Source organism: Grammomys surdaster, unplaced genomic scaffold (assembly GCF_004785775.1).
Source record: "Grammomys surdaster isolate TR1022 unplaced genomic scaffold, NIH_TR_1.0 655, whole genome shotgun sequence".
Classification (NCBI taxonomy): Eukaryota; Metazoa; Chordata; class Mammalia; order Rodentia; family Muridae; genus Grammomys; species Grammomys surdaster.
Genome location: NW_021605074.1, coordinates 417034 through 435934, shown reverse-complemented (window position 1 = coordinate 435934; position 18901 = coordinate 417034). Strand labels below are relative to the sequence as shown.

The 18901-nt window shown below is 42.2% G+C and overlaps 1 protein-coding gene and 1 pseudogene across 2 annotated transcripts in view; one reads left to right on the top strand and one right to left on the bottom strand.

Annotated features, from left to right (window-relative positions):
* Nucleotides 1-7065, top strand: part of Gcc2 (GRIP and coiled-coil domain containing 2) — a 46503-nt gene extending 39438 nt beyond the window's left edge. For both annotated transcript variants that reach the window (XM_028782008.1, XM_028782009.1), the window contains 2 exons: nt 464-665; nt 5547-7065. In XM_028782008.1, the coding sequence (XP_028637841.1) occupies nt 464-665; nt 5547-5617 (273 nt within the window). In that variant the 3' untranslated portion in view covers nt 5618-7065. The remainder of the gene's footprint in view (nt 1-463; nt 666-5546) is intronic.
* Nucleotides 7066-12855: 5790 nt separating this feature from the next.
* LOC114633441 lies at nt 12856-12956 on the bottom strand (annotated as a pseudogene).
* Between the last annotated feature and the right edge of the window lie 5945 nt (nt 12957-18901).

Below are 18901 nucleotides of genomic sequence, written 5' to 3'. Positions count from 1 at the left end.
CCTGAACTGAGCTTGTTTTGATAAAGTTCTATTTGCTCTGGACATCCTGACAGCCTGCCTCTGCAAACGGGGCCAGGGAAGGGGTCAGTGGAGGCTGCAGATGTCCCCTCCCCACCTGCTCCAGGACTCCAGTGCGCTGCATGTCCCAGAGTAGAAGCAGGAAGTGCACTTGCCCCAACTTAGAGCTCTGGTTGTCCATTTAGTGCTTCCGTTCAGCATCTCTGTGATGCTCGTGCTTCTTGGGCACACTGGATGCTTCTGCTCTTCTCCATGGCAGTGTTTGGAAACTGTCAAACTACAGCACTTCACCTGCTCCTCGGTTTACTCCCTCCCTGAGTTAGTTAATAGCTCTCACTGTTGTCTTCACTCCAGTTTTGTTTTCATGGGGCAGGAATTACTCAAGGAGAGGATGGAATGTGTGTATTCATCCCCACACTCTCTGATAACTAACCTCTAATGCCAGCTTCTCAAAAGTGAAATAAGAAGACTGGAAAGAAACCAAGAGCGCGAGAAGTCTGTGGCTAACCTGGAGTACTTGAAGAATGTCTTGCTGCGGTTCATTTTCCTCAAGCCCGGTAGTGAAAGAGAGAGGCTTCTTCCTGTGATAGACACGATGCTGCAGCTCAGCCCTGAAGAAAAGGGAAAGCTTGCCACAGTTGCTCAAGGTATGCAATGGGAGGCATTCACTGGTGTGGGATCCTTCGCTCAAGAACTGATGTGTGTGTGGAACCTTTCCCTGTGTAAATTTTATTCACTTGGATTACTTTTGTCATACACACAACTAGGGTTGAAAAACTGGCTCTTTAACATTTGAGGCAGTTGCAATACATCAGTGAGTTCAGTACACAGTAAGATACAGTATGGCCTATCTCTGAAGTACATCTATATCCTGGTGTGAAGTTGCATGTGTTTTGTTTTCAGTGTGTGTTTACATGTTTTCCTCCTCCCTCACCTCCCCTGACTCTACTCCCACTCCCTGACAGTAGGAGGGACCATGTGACCTAATTCTTGTCTCTGGCTAGCAGTCCACTTTTCAGGTGCTGTCCCATGGTGCACTATAGTGAGGTTATCAGTGAGGTTAACAGTGTTTTTCTAGGCTCCTTTGAAATGCTGTGCTTGATAGGCCTGACTTGAAAATGCTGGTTTAGAATCACGATTTTATTTTTGAATTGGTCTAGAATATTTTCATTCTTGAGCATACAGAGAAAATATAGTAATGTCCCTTGTAGCTGTTGTTAGTCTCTGGTTTTCAACTCATGGCCAGTTTTTCTAGCAGATGTAGAACTAGAGGTTTGTAATCTCCTACCGCGCCATGACTGCTGTGTCATAGCAAATCTGTGTCTACTCTGCCGTTAGTTGATGGTCTCCTTCAAGCTTCGTTCTGTTGCAGTTTTTCAGATTTAGTTGAGTGAATGGTTGTGAGGGTCTAGTTGTTTGGACTTGTTTGCTTGTTTGTTTGTTTGTTTGTTTGTATCCCCTCAGAGTTACAATAAGTCATTTGTTTTAACTTAATATACCATTTACGAATTGAAACTGATCATTTATTCCATGGCAGTCCATCATTTTCAGTTTGGTATTTATAGCAGCATTATACTTACTCATATATGCAATTTTCTGATTAATCTAGGTGGATCTGGGCAAAGTGAGCACCAAGAACACCTTACAAGTGCACTGTGTACTTACTGTGGCAGTGCAATACTAGGCCCAAAATATATAGATACCAACTTGTAACTGATGTTCTCATCTTGATGCTCTTTACCATGTTCCTCTATCTCCTATACATCCTAAATAAACTAATAAATTTAGAGTGGCCCTTGAATTTAAGGCACTTGGTATTCTTAGTGAGACTTACCTGCTGGACCTCACCCAAGATTTTACATTTTTAGCAACCTGATGCTCGTGGTCTGGGGCTGTACCTCTGGAGTTCTTTATCTAGAGAACTGATGAGATTCAGACTTAATGTTTGGCAGGATTATTTACTTCATAATGAGTATTGGTAATTCCTTTGAATCTGTTTTCATATATCCTGTCTTCCTAATGAAGAATGTTCTCAGTACTTACAGAGTGTCCGCAGGCTCACAGAGTGAATATCAGACTATAAGGGCTATATAACCAGACCCTATCTCAGATAGCAACAAAAAATGTCAACATGAGAATATACCATGTATTTATGTCTTGTTTGTCTGTTGTGTGTATCTGTGGTATATGTTCTGTGCATGCTTGCCATGGCACACTTTGGGAGGTCTAAGGACAGTTTGGGAACCTAGATTCTGTCTTTCCACTATGTGGATTCCTGGTATCCAACTCAGATCATAGGGTGACAGCAGGCACCTTTATCTACTAAGCCATGTTGCTAGCCATATCATATATATTTTAATAACTAATTATCCTTAATTGCTTTTATGTACTGTTTTAATTTATTCTCTCAAAGTAAACCTACATTCATTTTCATTATAACATTTTGGGATTTGTTTTTGTGTTGTGTTTTGTTTGGTTTGAGACAGAGTTTCTCTGTAACCCTGGCTGTCTAGAACTCGCTCTGTAGACCAGGCTGGCCTCAAACTTAGAGATCTGGCTGCCTCTGCCTCCCAGGTGCTGGGATTAAAGGCCTGCACCACCATGCTTCATTATAAAATTTATCAACACTTCAGGAATGAAATGTGTTTTCTTCCACTCAGATGCAGCTTTTAGTAAAAATACATTCTCAATCATCTATCCAGTATGCTTAATATAAAATACTGCAGGTACTCAGTATCTCCCATTTTTAATTTAGAATTCCTTGATTTGTACAAGGGATCCCTGCAAGCTCCACTACTGGCAGAGAAAGGAACTACAAGAGGCAAGAAGGAAACATAGTTCAGTATGACTTAGCCGGTGTTGCTTCAGACTCTGGATTCTGACACCAGGCAATTATAGATGTATTTAAGTACATTACAATTTTGGAAAAGAAAGTTTCCTGGTAAAAATTGCCATATGTACAATAAAGCTTACAGTGTGACTATAGTAAAACTCTTTTGCAAAGTACATGTGATCTCTACTATGAAGATGAATTCTGTAGCTTAAGGGTCTGGGAGATAGAGTAGAGGTCATCAGGCTACGAAATACATGTGACATCTCCCCTAAAGATGGGTTCTATTGACTGAGAAACAAAGCTCAAAATAAAGGTCACCAGACTATTAACATTTATGTTCATCCCTCCACTGAGGAGACAAAAGCTGTGTGCGTAACATTCCTGCTTTCTCTAGTGTGGATCTGTGAGCTTGTGTCCTCCACAGTGATTAACAGTTAAAAGACACTAATCTCAGAGGCTTTAGAGCTTTTGACAGTTTCACAAGAGTATACATGGGAGTACTCAGAACCTAGAACTCTAAGGCCTGTGTTTCTAAGTGCTGTGGATGAACAGGAAAACACCAGTTCTTAAGTTTATGTTTTAATTTCATTTTTTTTCAGTTGCTATGATAAAATACCATGACCAAAAAACAACTTAAGGAAAAAGAAAAGGTCTCTTTTAGCCTGTTGCCCCAGAGAGGAACAATCAGTCATAGCAGAGAAGACATAGAAGCAGGAACATGAGGCTAGCCTGGCAGTTGGAAGCAGAGGGACAGAGCAAGAAATGGGGCCGGGATGTAAAATGTCAGAGCCCCACCAGCAATATTCTTCCTCCAGCAAGACCTCTTAAAGGTTCCATAACCTCCCCAAACAGAGCCACCAGCTGGAGGCCAAGGGCTCAAACACAGGAGCCTGTGGACAACATTTCATATTCAAACCACAGTTAATGTGTAGGTTTGCATGGAGGTGCATGCATATGTGGATATGTATAAGCCGCATGATTCATGTAAACCATAAGGACAGCTTTTGGAAGCTAGTTCTCTCCCACTATGGTATGTTCCAGGAATTGAACCCAGGTCATCTGGCTTGTAAGGCAAGCTCTTTACCCCCTGAACTATCTCACCAGCACTTAAATGTAACTCTTAAAGTTTATTTTAACGAGTTTCCTGAGTATCTTAAAATTATTTGCTGCTTCTCTCACTGACATAGGAAATGAGAACCCACAAAATAAAAACCATGATATATTCATGACTGACACAGATATAGTTGGCAGACCAAGTGAACCAAAACACATGTAAGAAGTAATTGTATAGAGTATCAAGAAATAGACCCAGAAAACCAGAGGAAGAAAGCACTGGGCAGATGTTTAGTTGATGACCTGTCCTTCCTTGTGGAGGCCTTTCCCTCTGTGTTGGCTTAGAATTTTAAAACCAGGGCCTGTGGGGCAGTGGTGGTGCACACCTTTAATCCCAGCACTTGGGAAGCGGAGGCAGGCGGATTTCTGAGTTCGAGGCCAGCCTGGTCTACAGAGTGAGTTCCAGGACAGCCAGGGCTACACAGAGAAACCCTGTCTTGAAAAACAAAACAAAACAAAACAAAACAAAAAAAAAAAAGACCAGGGCCTGAGGAGGTAGTTCTGTAGAAAGTTTGCTTAGCATGCAAACACTGGCTTCCATCCCCATTGATACCTAAATATGTGGTACATACCTCTAATTGCAGCTTCATTTTGGGAGGTAGTAGAAGACGTTCAAGAGTTCAAGGTTACCCTCAGCTGGCCAGTCTAAGATACTTGTGTCTGGGAGAGGAGGACAGCTGTTGTTTGTTGTTGATTTTTATAAAGTGAACTTTCTTGTGGGGAAAAAAAATGCTTTCAAATGACTTGGGAAAGCTTCTCAGACCCCTAGAGAAAGATAATACCTAATAAGCATCTAGGAAAAGTCACATAGGCTTGTGACAAGTCTTCAAGATGAGAAAGGGAAATTGGAGAGAAACAACATACAGAGAAGAGAATGGAAGGGGAGATTGTGGTTGGTCAGTGGTACCTGGGTTAGTGTGAAATTGTATGTATTTTGGCATAAACATTCTTCATAATTGGCATCATTTTAACAACAATAAAGTTCTAGGGGCTGGAGAGATGACTCAATAGTTAAGAGCACTGGCTGTTCCTCCAGAGGTCCTGAGTTCAATTCCCAGCGGCCACAAGGATGCTCATATCCAGTTGTAACTGTAGTAACAGGGGCCCCAATGCCCTCTTCTGACCTCTACAGGTGTTGCACAGGCATGTATGGAAATGAAATACTCAGACACATAAAATAATTATGATAGAAGTTCTAAAAGGGGCAGAAGAGAAAGAATAGAGCAAAGATAGTAAATAAAGAGATTTTTCTAAGACTGATTAAAGATTCAAACCCCAATGATTTCAAGTAAAATAAAATTTAAAAAAAAAAAGTCTGCCTCTGTTCACAAAAGTTAAGAAAAAGGTTGAGGGGGGGGAGGGTACGGGCGATGCATACTAAATTCAACAGTGGTATTGTTCAGGTACCTGTCACACTGGGCTTTAATACCATGCTCCTAAGAAATTCAGAATAATAATGTGTCCTTTATAGTACCTATAATCAATGAAATAGACAATATCTGTTTATGCTGTCTAGTGATTAGTCTATGTTTAGTTTTCACATTGATAAGATTTAATAATTTGAACTTTTAATCTTCCAAAGGTGAGGAAGAAAGTGCTTCTCGTTCCTCTGGATGGGCGTCCTATCTGCATAGCTGGTCTGGACTTCGATAGAGAGATAGAAAGAAGATTCTTTAGTGACTCAACAGAATTCCTTTGGGAAAAAATGGTTATCATTATTTGATCAGGAAGTGTGCATATCTGTTCACATCCCCTGATGATTGTATATATGTATAGCTCATGTATTTAGAATCTCATCTTATAGTAAAAGGACAACAGCTTGAAGCAATGGTACCAATTGTCCACGGCCCTCTAACTCAGCACGTGGCCTCACAGACTCTGTGATCGACATCCACAGAGGAAACAGTTCTTTTCTGTACTCTGGAGCCCCAGGAGACACTCATTTCTGAGTAGTACTGTGAACTTGGATATTGAAGTTAATTTTGGTACCATACCAACTGGGTAATTTAATCTTTTAAAATAATGTTTTAAGATTGAGGAAATGCTTTATTGGTAAGGTTGACATGTTTATTGAAGGATTATGAAGTAAATATGCTATGGTTAATTATGAGGCTAAGTTAAATTGCAATTCAGTCAGTTGCTTTAAAATAAACCCCCTCTCCCATTTGTTATTTTCAAAATGGGCCCTAGTCCTAGTAATGTGATGGTGACTGAATAGGTGGGCCCTACCTCAGCTGATGTGTTTCTATGGTGTCTCCAGGCTTAGTATGCTGCCACTACTCATAAGCCATGAGTCAGTTTTGAGAATTCCTTGCATCTCAAAACAGTGACTGTCTTACTCAGCATTAAATCCACATGTGAACTGGTGCTTCCAGTATTGTTCAGGTAGACTTATTTCCTAAGCATGACCCCAGAGGGCTCAGGCTTACTACTGGAGAATAAGCCTAGCTGGGGGAGTGTCTCTATCCTTATGTCTCTGGAAATAACTATATTGACTAGATTAAAATTGTGCTCTTAAATCAAATTTGGGAATTATATTTTAATATGTAACTTGTTAATAAATAACCACATAGTGCTGTCTGAAGTATTAAGCTTACAGTCTATTCTCCAATTTTCAGTCTCAGCTAGAAACTGTACTTCAGTCACTGTAAATATTGTTTTCCAACCTGGTTTAGCTGAAATCTGCTGCTGACATGTCAAGTTTGTTTTCTTAAAGCTGTCCGTCTCTCAGTGTTCCCTCCGCCTGTGTTAGAACAGACCTAGCGAGTGAGTGTGCTGACTGAAACACATCTCTCAGAGCTGACTCTAGAAGGTGAGGTTTTCTACCTTCGTAAACTGTGAATGTGAGTATGCCCAGCGGCATCCCATGTAATTTTAGTAGTATTTAAATAAACTCCATGTTTTCTTTGGGCCTAACATACCTTTTGAAATCTGTATAAACTTGTTTTCAAATCTAATCTGTTCATATGAATATAATAAAAATACCTTTTGCATGGTAAAAATTACTTTGATTACAAAAGACTTATATGCTTTTTGTGACCAGCAATAAGGAACTGTAATGACTGATATTTCTATTAAATGCACTTAACTATATATTATTATTATTTTTATGACTACTGTTCTTCTATTAAACACTGTCTCTTTGGGGTTTACGTCATGAAGTGGAGTTGCAAACTCTTTTCTTGTACCTCCGTGGCTGGGTTCTGTTAGTACTGAAAGTGTGTTACAGGTTGAGCTACTCAGGAGGCCACTGTGGAAAAAGTTCCTCTCAGCTCAGGAATTTGAGGCCAGCCTAGTAAGGCACCCTCCCTTACCCTCTGAAGAGGATATAGACAGCCAGACATGCTGGCACATGTCTTTAATCCTAGGATGCTGAGGTAGGTGGAGCTCTATAAATTTGAGGCCAGACTGGTCTGCATAGGGAATTCCAATCTAGCCAAGGGATATGTAAGGAGACACTGTTAAAAAGAAAAATAGAGAGAGAGACTGACACACACCAGCTGGACCTGGAAACAACACGTATGCCTTTGGGCAGTGTAGACAGACACCTGACAAAGGGTGCAGCCTCAAGGTGACCTCAGAAGGAGGATTCTGCTCAGCTCATGCAAATTCATGCAGATTGGGCTATAGAGAGGAGCTGAACAGAGAGACACTGGTCCTCTGAAAAACAAGGGCCAGCTGAACCCTGGCAGGGAGTCAGCGTGGCCTTTAGTCATTAATGTGGTGTTCAGCCAGTTTAGTTCAGTGCTCATCTGCACTGCGCCCCTAATGACTTGTTTTTGAGACTTTCTACATACCCAGAGCTGGGGCTGAAATCCCATGGTATAGTGCTATGACTGATTCTGTACCTGGTCTGCACCTCATATTGAAATGCCTTTAAGTTGATATGCAAAGCGTGTGTGTGTGTGTGTGTGTGTGTGTGTGTGTGTGTGTGTGTGTTTCCCTGTGTCCTTTGCTCTCCCCTGGTCCTCCACTGCTCTCTCCACCCATCAGTACCTCCCTTACTGATCTGTGTTCTCTCCTCAGATCATCATGTCTTCCACTGTCATGTCACGGCAATCCTATTACCCATCTTCTTCTTCCTCTCTTGTAGATCTTTTCACCCCCTCTCATGGTCCCCTTTCTACTTTCATAAACTTACATACATAACCATACATACTATAGTTACATACAAATTTATATTCTGCATATAAGAATAAAATACTACTATTCCAAACTATTCCGGCTTTTTTTTTTTTTTTGCTTTAGCGTGATCGCCAATGGCATTTCATTTTCCTGTGACTGCCTTTATTTCATTATTTTTTACAGCCGCATGAAACTAAACTGTATAAATGGACCAAAGTTTCTTCTTCAATGCATCTGTTGATGAGTATATAGACTGCTTCCATTCCATATCTGTTGTGAGTAGACCAGCAATAAACACGGATGTACTAAATCTCCAATGATATGTCAACTTAGACTTCTTAACATATGGGCCTGAGAGTCCAGCTTTTTGAGCAGCTGTCTTAGTCAGGGTTTCTATTCCTGCACAAACATCATGACCAAGAACATGGGGAGGAAAGGGTTTATTCAGCTTACATTTCCACATTCTGTTCATCACCAAAGGAAGTCAGGACAGGAACTCACACAGGGAAGGAACCTGGAAGCAGGAGCTGATGCAGAGGCCATGGAGGGATGTTACTTACTGGCTTGCTTCGCCTGCCTTGCTCAGCCTGCTTTCTTATAGAACCCAGGACTACCAGCCCAGGGATGGCTCCACCCACAATGAGCCCTCCCACCCTTGATCACTAATTGAGAAAATGCCTTACAGCTGGATCTCATGGAGGCATTTCCTCAAGGGAGTCTCCTTTCTCTGTGCTAACTCCAGCTGTGTCAAGCTGACACAAAACCAGCCAGTACAACAACCTTCCATAGTGGTGGTATGGCTACATTCCCACCAGCAGTGTGGAAAGCGTCTACTCCCCTCACACTACTCGTGGATGGAACTTCAAAGCAAAGAGTTGAGGACTCTTAGCCGTGTCCTTACACACTCTGTAAGCCCAAAATATTGTCTACATGACATCTCCCACTAGCCGGGTAAGAGGCTTCACCATGTTCATATATTCTCACCAGAACGTCTGCTTTTTTTTCTTCCATCCTTGTGTTATGATGCAGTGTGTTATGCCACCATGGACTCGGTTCCCCTTTCCTTAGTCACTAAAGATGCTGAACACATTTTCATGTATCTTGCCTATTTTAAAAATCCTGGTAGCTTTTCAGATTACCTTAAGTAGCCTCTACATGTCCCTGATAAGTCCTCAGTCAGCTGTATGATTAGCAAAGATTTGCTACCATTCTGTGATTCTGTGAACTGTCTTTTTAATGTTTTAAAAAGTGTGAGTGTGTGTATGTGTACTAAATGCCTGACCATAAATAAATAAATAAATAAATAAATAAGGATGGAAGGGTTTCTATAAGCTCACTGCACAAAAGTCCTTTCACCCACAGATCACCAGGGAAACTCAGTGTTGTCTTTTCAAATAAAAAGATGTATAACCTGTTTTTCTACCCAGAAGGCTGAGAGTTAGAGGTGATTAATAACCTGGTGATCTGCATTTCCTGAAGGGCCAGACTATATCAAGTTCCCACAATCAGGATCAGAGATACTTAGAGTCTAGATAACCCTAGAATTATTTGTATAGCCAGGGGCTACCCCCCCCCCAAGCTCCCACAACCCGGACAGGAGGTACCTAATAACCCAGATGACCTTTATACTATGACTGAGACCACACCAGATCCTTCTCTAGGCCCTTAAGCTAATGCATGTAAGCCTGTCTGTGTTTGATATGCTTATAATAAAATGCCTGGTATCAGACTCCAGAAGTTTGATTCAGGCTGGCTAACTAAGTCAAACTGAACTAAGTGTATTCTTACCTCACCCATATTTCCCTGCCAGGTGTGACACTTACAGAGACCTCCCTTCCACACACCCTCCCACCCTGGCCCGCAGCTCACAGTGTGAGGATGGAGAGGAAAGTGCAGGTCTGGCTGAGCCAACAGGAATGTGAGGCAGCAGGTCACACTACATCCACAGTCAGGACCCAGAGAGAGGTGAATATGTGTCCTGCTGATTCCTTTCTTATTCGGCCCAGAAGCCCAGCCTTCAGGATAGTGATGGCTACATTTCAGGTCAGACAATGCTACACAGTGAGATCCTATCTCAAACACAAAACAAAAAAATACTGTCACACCTAGCAAGTAGGAGAATGTGCCTCCTGCTATATTTGGTGATAAATGCCCCACCCTGAGAACAGTCTTAGGATAGGTTAATCATAGGAAAGACATTTAGCACTTCTATGGGAGTTTAGACTCAGATTTGAGTAGTCAAAGTGGTATTAGGAATTGGGGAACAAAAAAAAAAAAAGGAATTGGGGACAAAATGAACTTGGGAAAGAAAGGATTTATTTGACTTACATATCCTGATCACAGCCCATCATGAAGTAAAGTCAGTGCAGGAACTAAACCAGAGACCATAGAGAAACACTGCTTATTGGCTTGATCAGCATAACTTGCTCAGCTTGCTTTTTTTTTTTTTTTAATGTGTGTGTATAGATGCTTTGCTTGTGTGTATGCCTGGGCACCATGCCTATACCGTGGCAGCAGAGGCCAGAAGGTGGCATCTGATCCCTTAATGTTATATACACAGTGGTTAGCAGTCATAGGGGGTGCTAGGAATCAAACCCTGGTTCCCTGGAGGAGACACAGTGTTCTTAACCTCTGCGTCATCTCTCCAGCCCCAGCCTGCTTTCTTATACAACTCGGAATCACCTGCCCAGGATTGGTACCATCCCCAGTGGGCTGGGCCCTCTCGCATCAACCATTAATCAAGAAGATGCCCTCCAGACTTGCCTACAGCCCACTCCGATTGCAAGCATCTTCTCAGTTGAGGTTCTTCTTCCAAGATAACTCTAACTTGTGTCAAGTTGGCAAAACCAAGCAAACAAATACTAACCAGAACAACTATAAAGACCTAAAATGACAATACACAACATTACCCAGACCCTGGGGGGGAGGGGAATCACACACTTGTTTTGTTTTCTCTGAACTTGGCCATGTCGTTTTTTTTCTTGAGACAGTCTCACTATATAGACCAGGTTGACCTTGAATTCAAAGATATCTGCTTGCCTCAGCCCTCCCAAGTGCCAAGATTAATGGCTTACAAGACCAATTTTCTCTCACTTGGGAGGAAAAGAAGTGAACATTATTGGTAATTCCTCAGGGATCTCTACTCAGTTCAGCCTTCGTGGTGTGGCGCCTCTAGACTTCACACTTCTCATTCCCTCCTGAACTTTATCTGGCTTCATTTTACATATCACCATCTATAAAATTCTGGGAGGAACAAAAGAGAGAGGCCTATTTGAGTATCCAGTACAGTAAAGGACAAGCAGGCCTTCATGCAGCTCCTAGTTGTGCAATTTCATTCTCTATGGACTGTACTCACTGAATAGACATTTAAAGAAGGGAAGTTTATCCAGCTTGGAGAGATAGCTCCTGGTTAAGAATACTTCGGCAGTCAGGATAACTGGCTACCATGTCATAAGAGCAGGCTGAGTGCTGGCTGCAGTGCTCAGAAGAGCGGGCCCTGGTGACAGAAGTGGTGCAGGTAAGGGTATAAGCATTCAGAGCTGGCCATCACCGCTCGTCCACTATGAGGGGCTGGCTGGGGTGGTACCCTCCTCCACCTCATCCCTAGCCATCTGCAGTAGTTAGGGAGCTGGTGCCAAGGTCATGAGAGCAGGAGAGCTATCCCTGCCTGTCACTGGCCATAGCACTTGAGAGCGTGGGCTCTGCCTTTTGCCTGGGCAACACAGTGGAGCTGGTCCTGATGGCAAAGGATTGGGTGAGCCAGCCCTGAGGGCATGAGAGCAGAAGAGCTGAGCCTGCGCCCTGGCAGTAGTAACATTGGGTGGCCTAGTCAGAGAAGTGCCGGAAAACTTGTCCTGGTGATGCCAATAAGGAAGAGCTGGTGGGCTGACCAGCTCAACTGCCGGCCAAGCCCAGATCCAGGGCTTTGAGTTGGTCTACCCCAAAATCTACATCATCTTTGAACTGTTGGAGTATGTAAAAGGGCAGGTCCTGCCAATCTGAAAACTGCAGGATCTCCATGACACAGGGCAACAGGACAATCAGGAGGAGTCCCGGTGAGGATCTAATATTGATGGTGTCACAGAAGCCAGAGACTTCAAACCAGACCAATGACTCATTGCAATGAACATTTTGCAAGTGAAGATGTGCGGACAGAGGGGTATACCGTGGGACACACGGCGACATACTCCAGCATCAAGATGTTTTCTATGCTTTGTTTTCATTTTTGTTTGTTTGTATTTTCTATTGGGGGAGAGGGCTTGAGTTGCAAGGGTGGAGGGCAGATCCAAGGGGACAGGGAGCGAGATGACTGGGACTGGGCCACATGATGTGAAACTCACAAAGAATAAATAAAAACTTTAAAAAAGAAAAAAAAGACTACCTCTGCTCTTGCAGAGGACTCAAATTCAGCTCCCAGGACCCACATTGGGGCTCACACTGTATATAGCTCCAATTCCCAGGATTCCATGCCTTCCTCTGGACTCACATCCAGGCAAATACTTGTATACACAAAATGAAAAGATCTGCATTAAAGGGGTTAGGGGGCGGAGAGATGGCATAGCACTTTTTAAAGTGCATTTATTTATTTGTGTATGGGGACACAACATGGGGTAGAGGCCACAGGACAACTGTGGGGATAGGTTCTCTCCTACTGTGTGGGTCTGAAATCATCAGGCTTGGCAGTGGTTGTCTTTCCCTGTGGGGCCATTTCCATTGTTGTGGCGACCTTTGTTTTGGCTTTGTTGTTGTTGTTGCTATTGTTGTCTTTTAATATGGACCAGTTCATAAATTGGTGTGTAACCCTTGTGCAGGCCCATGCTAATCTTTACTAAATTGTTCCAATTTTAGTATATGTACTACTAAATACTATGGTTTTGTTTTTTTAATTACAGTAATTCAATGTGGGGTAAGATGGAATCTTGAAGTAGTTTTTCTTGAGATTTCCTGGTGGATAAGGATGCTGGGCACTCTTTAAAAGTGTTTATTGGCCATTTGTGAAACATAAATATTTTTAAGCCACATAAGGGACAGTTGACATCTTCCTCTATTTGCTTTCCACGCTGACCAAAGTGATATACAACGTCTCCTGTCCAGAAGCTTGCAATTTCTATGTTTTTCGGTATTCATTGAATCCTTTTTGATACCAAGAGAAGACAAGTGCTTGTTTTTTACCTGCTTTTCTAAGTAATGCTATGCTCACTACGTCTTATGATATTTTTTTCTTTGCCTGTTCTGGCTAGAACCCAGGATCTAGGGCATGCTAAGCAAGCATGAGACCTCTGAGTCTCACCCCAGCTCCTCACTGTCTCTCAGCATGCTAACATGTGGATACAGATGATGCTCTCCTGACAGAGCCTCTATGAGGACCACTATCCTTTTTTGCTCCTTTTCTTAGCCAAGTAGTTAAAGAAGCCTCTTCATCTCAACTCAGTGTTTACTTTTACCAGTGTTCCCAAGGTTCCCAAGGTAACAAGAGTTAACAAACTCTGGCTATCCTGATCTCCAAATATTATATTATTCAGCATTGCCTTTATATGGCTGCTTGGTCTCAGTTTAAACCGTTTCCCTTTTAGAGCTATGTGATGCAGTGGAACACAACAAAGATGAAGAACAGAAGTCCAACTGAGGATTATATTGCAATGAAATGGATTCCTTTCACTCTCTTAATTTTTTTTTTGAGATTTACTTATTTTTATTTTAAGAATATTTGCCTGCATGTATGTGTGTGCATGGTATGCATGCAGTGCCCTTGGAGACCAAAAGATGGCATCAGATCAGATGGAACTCAATTTACAAGTGGTTGTGAGCAGCAACGAGAGTGCTGAGAACCGAACCTAGGTCCTCTACAAGAGCAACTAGTGTCCTTACCCTCTGAGCCATCTCATGAGTGTGTGCATGCATGCTACATAGGTGTGGAAGTCAGAAAAGAACTTTCAAGAGCTCTATATCATCCATGAGGGTACCAGATCAAACTCAGGTTGGGTGTGGCAGGCATCTTTACCTACTAAGCCATCTTGCTAGTCCTCAAAAAGATTTCCATTATTGATTTGAAAGAAATAATGTATCAACCTGGAAAACAGTGACTGAAAGAGTCTTGTGCTCACACTACTGTTAAATGTGTGACAAACATTAGAAATGTGTCTCTCTGGTGAGAACATATTTGTTCATGTGAGCAGATTCAGTCATTGTTTCCTTTACATGACTGGTCCACAGAAGCAGGATTTCTGTTCCTCCCATTATAACCAATGAAGGATTCATCATTTTTCTTAGTAATTTCAAAGGTGCCTTAATTATGTATTTTAGTGGTATTTAAGATTACTATCGCAGGCTACAAGGAGAAAGGAAAACAACAGACAATAGTATTGGAACTGTGGACATCAGCAGTTTTTCACAAGAAGCTTTGGGAGATGTTGTTTACTGTAGTCTGCCTGAAGTTGGGACAAAATTGAAAAGGCAAGATGGGTGTGGTGCTTTGGAGAGTGTGAAGGCTACCAGTGAAGTCTAGTCTTCTCCATCAGGAGAGCTAACTACGGCCAATGAAGCCCTTGCAGAAAACATGGGGCTATTCGACAAATCCTGTTAATATAACTTTTATTCTGCTGTTGTAATTGTCGTCTTGGAGGCTTACTGGATTAGTCCGGTAACCTAGGCCTAGCCCTGGAAGCTTCTAGTATTCATGCAATCTAATCTAGGCCTAGAATGTTTTCAGCCTCTGAGACTTACCACTAAATAGGCTCACCCTTTCCTTGTTCTTTCTGAGCTTTGGCTAGTTGGTTCAAATCAGTTGTTCTGGCTCCAACTCTTCTCCCAACTGACTTGTTCAAACTTGTCTTTCTCTTGGCCTCTAAATTGCTCTGCTTGGCTTCAAACTAACTCTAGCAATCTTTGCTAGTCTGGCTCCTTCTCACTCTGTCTTCACCTGTGTCTAGCTTGTGCTCTCTTCAATCTTCCTCTGTAAAACTCTCCCAGTAAAACCGCCTCCTCCTCTCTCTCTGTGCTGCTCTGTTCTCCCTCTTAACTCTAGTGTGCTGCTCTCCACAAACTCTACTGTATCCTGTTCTGTACTCTCTTCTTCCTGTACTGTCTGTCTCTCCCTGAAGTAGCTTCCCTTTCCCCTCTCTTCTCATGAGAGTCGGGTATATCCTATTCTGTCAAATCTTTCTTTGATTCATCTCTTTGTCTGCCTCTCAATTAGACATCACTTTCAAACATAAGTGCATCCTTCTACAAACTAACTTTACCTTCATCGTTTGGGATGAAAGGTGAGTACTAAGGGTATGTCTGTATTCTATCCAGAGGGATTAAAAATCTGTGCTAACAGGTGAGCCACACCATGACTAAAAACTGGTTTCAAATATGCTGTAACAAAATCCTGTTATGAAGATGATTGGCTGATGGAGATGACACTCAGTGACTCCGCAGAGCTAAATGAATTAGAGTGAAGAAACTGCTGAGAAGTGTGGGAAATCCTTTGAGGGTGAGCAAGGCATCTATCCACCCTCCAAAGAAAACAGTGTGAAGCGGCCTGCCCCAGAATGCTTGTCTTGAATTAGTGGATTATGTTGAGGCCTGCCCCCCACCTCAACATAGCTGTAGCCATTTTGTTCCATGCCCACCAGCTATTTCATATGGTTGTTGTAATATGCCTGCCAGTCACTGACAGCAAAAAAGTAACTTGACTCAGATCAGGGCCATGCTGACCACATAACCTGTCATGTTCTGCATGTTCTGAGGTTTGTAAATCTTAAGAAATTCCACTACCATAATCTTCACATAGGACTCATCAAATTAAAGATCAATATGAGCTATTATGTCTAAATTGGTTTCAGTCAGGGCTGACCACCAGGCAGCACTTCTAGCACCTGCATATGAGCTCATTGTGGGTTTTACTGTTTTAGCCTTTATAAGCTGGCCTTGAGAAGTCCTGCACTCAGCTTTCAGCTCTCAAGCCTGAATCTATTGCCTTGGTTGAACAGTTTTTGGGTGTACATTCAATAAACTAACCCTGTTTAACTGAGATCAGCGTTTGTGTGGTTTGTGGGGCAACTCCTGGACTCCAACAAATGATAGAAGACTTGAAGTAATTCTTAGCAATACCAATGGAAAAGAAACATTCTTAACAGTGCAACTGAAGGAAGAAAGTCCCTCATCTTCCTAATGGGTACAGATAAATATAAAGCACATATTTTTAAACAGATAAAACTCTAGCCTGAGTATTCAGAATAAAGACTAAGCTCTGGTGTTAAGAATTCATGAGATTACCTAGGGTAAGAAATGCTTATGAGAAAAAAAATTAAAAAATAAAAATTAAAAAAAAAGGCCGGGCGGTGGTGGCACACGCCTTTAATCCCAGCACTTGGGAGGCAGAGACAGGCGGATTTCTGAGTTCGAGGCCAGCCTGGTCTACAGGGTGAGTTCCAGGACAGCCAGGGCTACACAGAGAAACACTGTCTTGAAAAACCAAAAAAAAAAGAAAAAAAGAAAAAGAAAAAGAAAAGAAATGCTTATGAGGCTGGGTGTGGTGACACATCACCCTTTAATCCTAGCAGTAGGCAAATGGATCTATGTAGGAAGTTCCAGGTTAGCCATAGTCACATACTGAAATTCTACCTTTTAAAAAAAATAGTAGTTATATTCTTCCATTGCTGGTGGGAGTGAAAACTTGTACAACCACTTTAGAAATCAATTTGGTGTTTTCTCAGAAAATTTGGAATAATTATACCCAAGACCCAGCTATACCACTCCTGGGCATATACCCAAAAGATGCCCCACTATACTACAGGGATAATTGCTCAACTATGTTCATAGCAGCTTTATTTGTAATAGCCAGAAACTGGAGACAACCTAGATGTTCCTCAAATGAAGAATGAATAAAGAAAATGTGGGTACATCTACACAATGAAACACCATTCAGCTATTAAAAACAAAGACATCATGAAATCTGCAGGCAAGTGGATGGAACAAGAAAACACCATCCTGAGTAGGTAACACAGAACACAGAAAGACATGTATTACAGGAACCTAGCATATAACCGTCTCCTGAGGGGCTTTATCCAGCCACTGATGGAAACATGCAGAGACCCAGAGCCAAACATCAGGTAGAGCTCTGGGAGTCTTGTAGAAGAGTGGAGGATAGAATTGAGCAATCTGGAGGAGTCAAGGACACCACAAGAAAACCTACAGAGTCAACTAACCTGGGCCTATGGGGCTCACAGAGACTGGGCCACCAACCAGGGAGCATACAGGGGCTGGACGTAGGTCCCCTACACATTTGTAGCTGATATGCAACTTAGTCTTCACGTGGAACAACTGGAATAGGGTTTGTCTCTATGTTACCTGCCATTGGCTCCCCTTCCACCTACCTGGGCTGCCTGGTTGGGCTTTCAGTAGGCAAGGATGTGCTGAGTCCTACCAGGACTAGATGTTCCGGAGTGGAGTGGTTCCCAAGGGGAGTGGAGTTCCCCTTCTCTGAGGAGGTAATGGGTGAGAGATCTGTAAGGGTGGGACTGGAAGAAGAAAGGGAGGGAGGCTTTATATGGGATGTTAAGTGAGTAAATAAATAAATAAATAAATAAATGAAAAGAAATAGTTGTTTTAAGAACTCCATATTTCAGAGCTCTCCCATGCTCATGGATTGGTAGAATTAACATAGTAAAAACGGCCATCCTCCTTGGTCCTGTGAAGGCTCAATGCCCCAGTGTAGGGGAATGCCAGGGCAGTGAGGTGGGAGTCAGTGGGTGGGTGGAGGACCCTTACAGAAGCAGGGGGGATGGGATGGAGGTTTGCGGAGGGGAAATCAGGAAAGGGGATATTTGAAATGTAAATAAATAAAATATCCAATTGAAAAAAATGGCCATCCTACCAATAGCAATCTATAGATCCAATGCAATCCCTATCAAAATCCCAACACAACTCTTCAAAGACATGGAAAAAACAATTCTCAAATGCATCTAGAAAAACAACAACAACAACAAACAGAATAGCGAAAACAATTCTCAACAATAAAAGAACTTCTGGGTGAATCACCATCTCTAACCTCAAGCTATACTACAGAGCAATGGTGATAAAAACCAAATAGTATTGGTACAGAGACAGGCAGGTTGATCAATGGAATAGAATTGAAGGCCCAGAAATAAAACCACACACTTACAGACACTTGGTCTTTGACAAAGAAGCCAAAAATGTACAATGGAAAAAAGAAAGCATATTCAATAAATGGTGCTGGTCTAACGGGCAGTCAGTATGTAGAAAAATGAAAATAGATCCATATTTGTCACCTGGCACAAAGCTCAAGTTCAAGTGGATCAAGGACCTCAACATAAAACCAGACACATTGAATTTATTAGAAGAGAAAGTGGGAAAGAGCCTCAAACTCATTGGCATGGGGAGGGAGAATTTCCTAAACAGAACTCCAATGGCTTAGGCTCTAAGATCAAGAATTGATAAATGGGACCTCATGAAACTGGAAAGCTTCTGTAAGGCAAAGGACAATAGGACAAATAAGTCAATAGGACAAATCTACAACCTACAGATTGTGAAAAAATCTTCACTAACCCACATCTGATAGAGGGCTAATATAGAACTAAACAGAGAATTCACAACAGAAGAATCTTGAATGGCTGAGAAGCACCTAAAGAAATGCTCAGAGTCCTTAGTCATCAGGGAAATACAAATCAAAACGACACTGAGATTCCACCTCACACCATTCAGGACGGCTAAGATCAAAAACTCAGATGACAATACATGTTGTCGAGGATGTGGAGAAAGAGGAACACTTCTCCCTTGTTGGTGGGTTTGCAAACTGGTTCAACA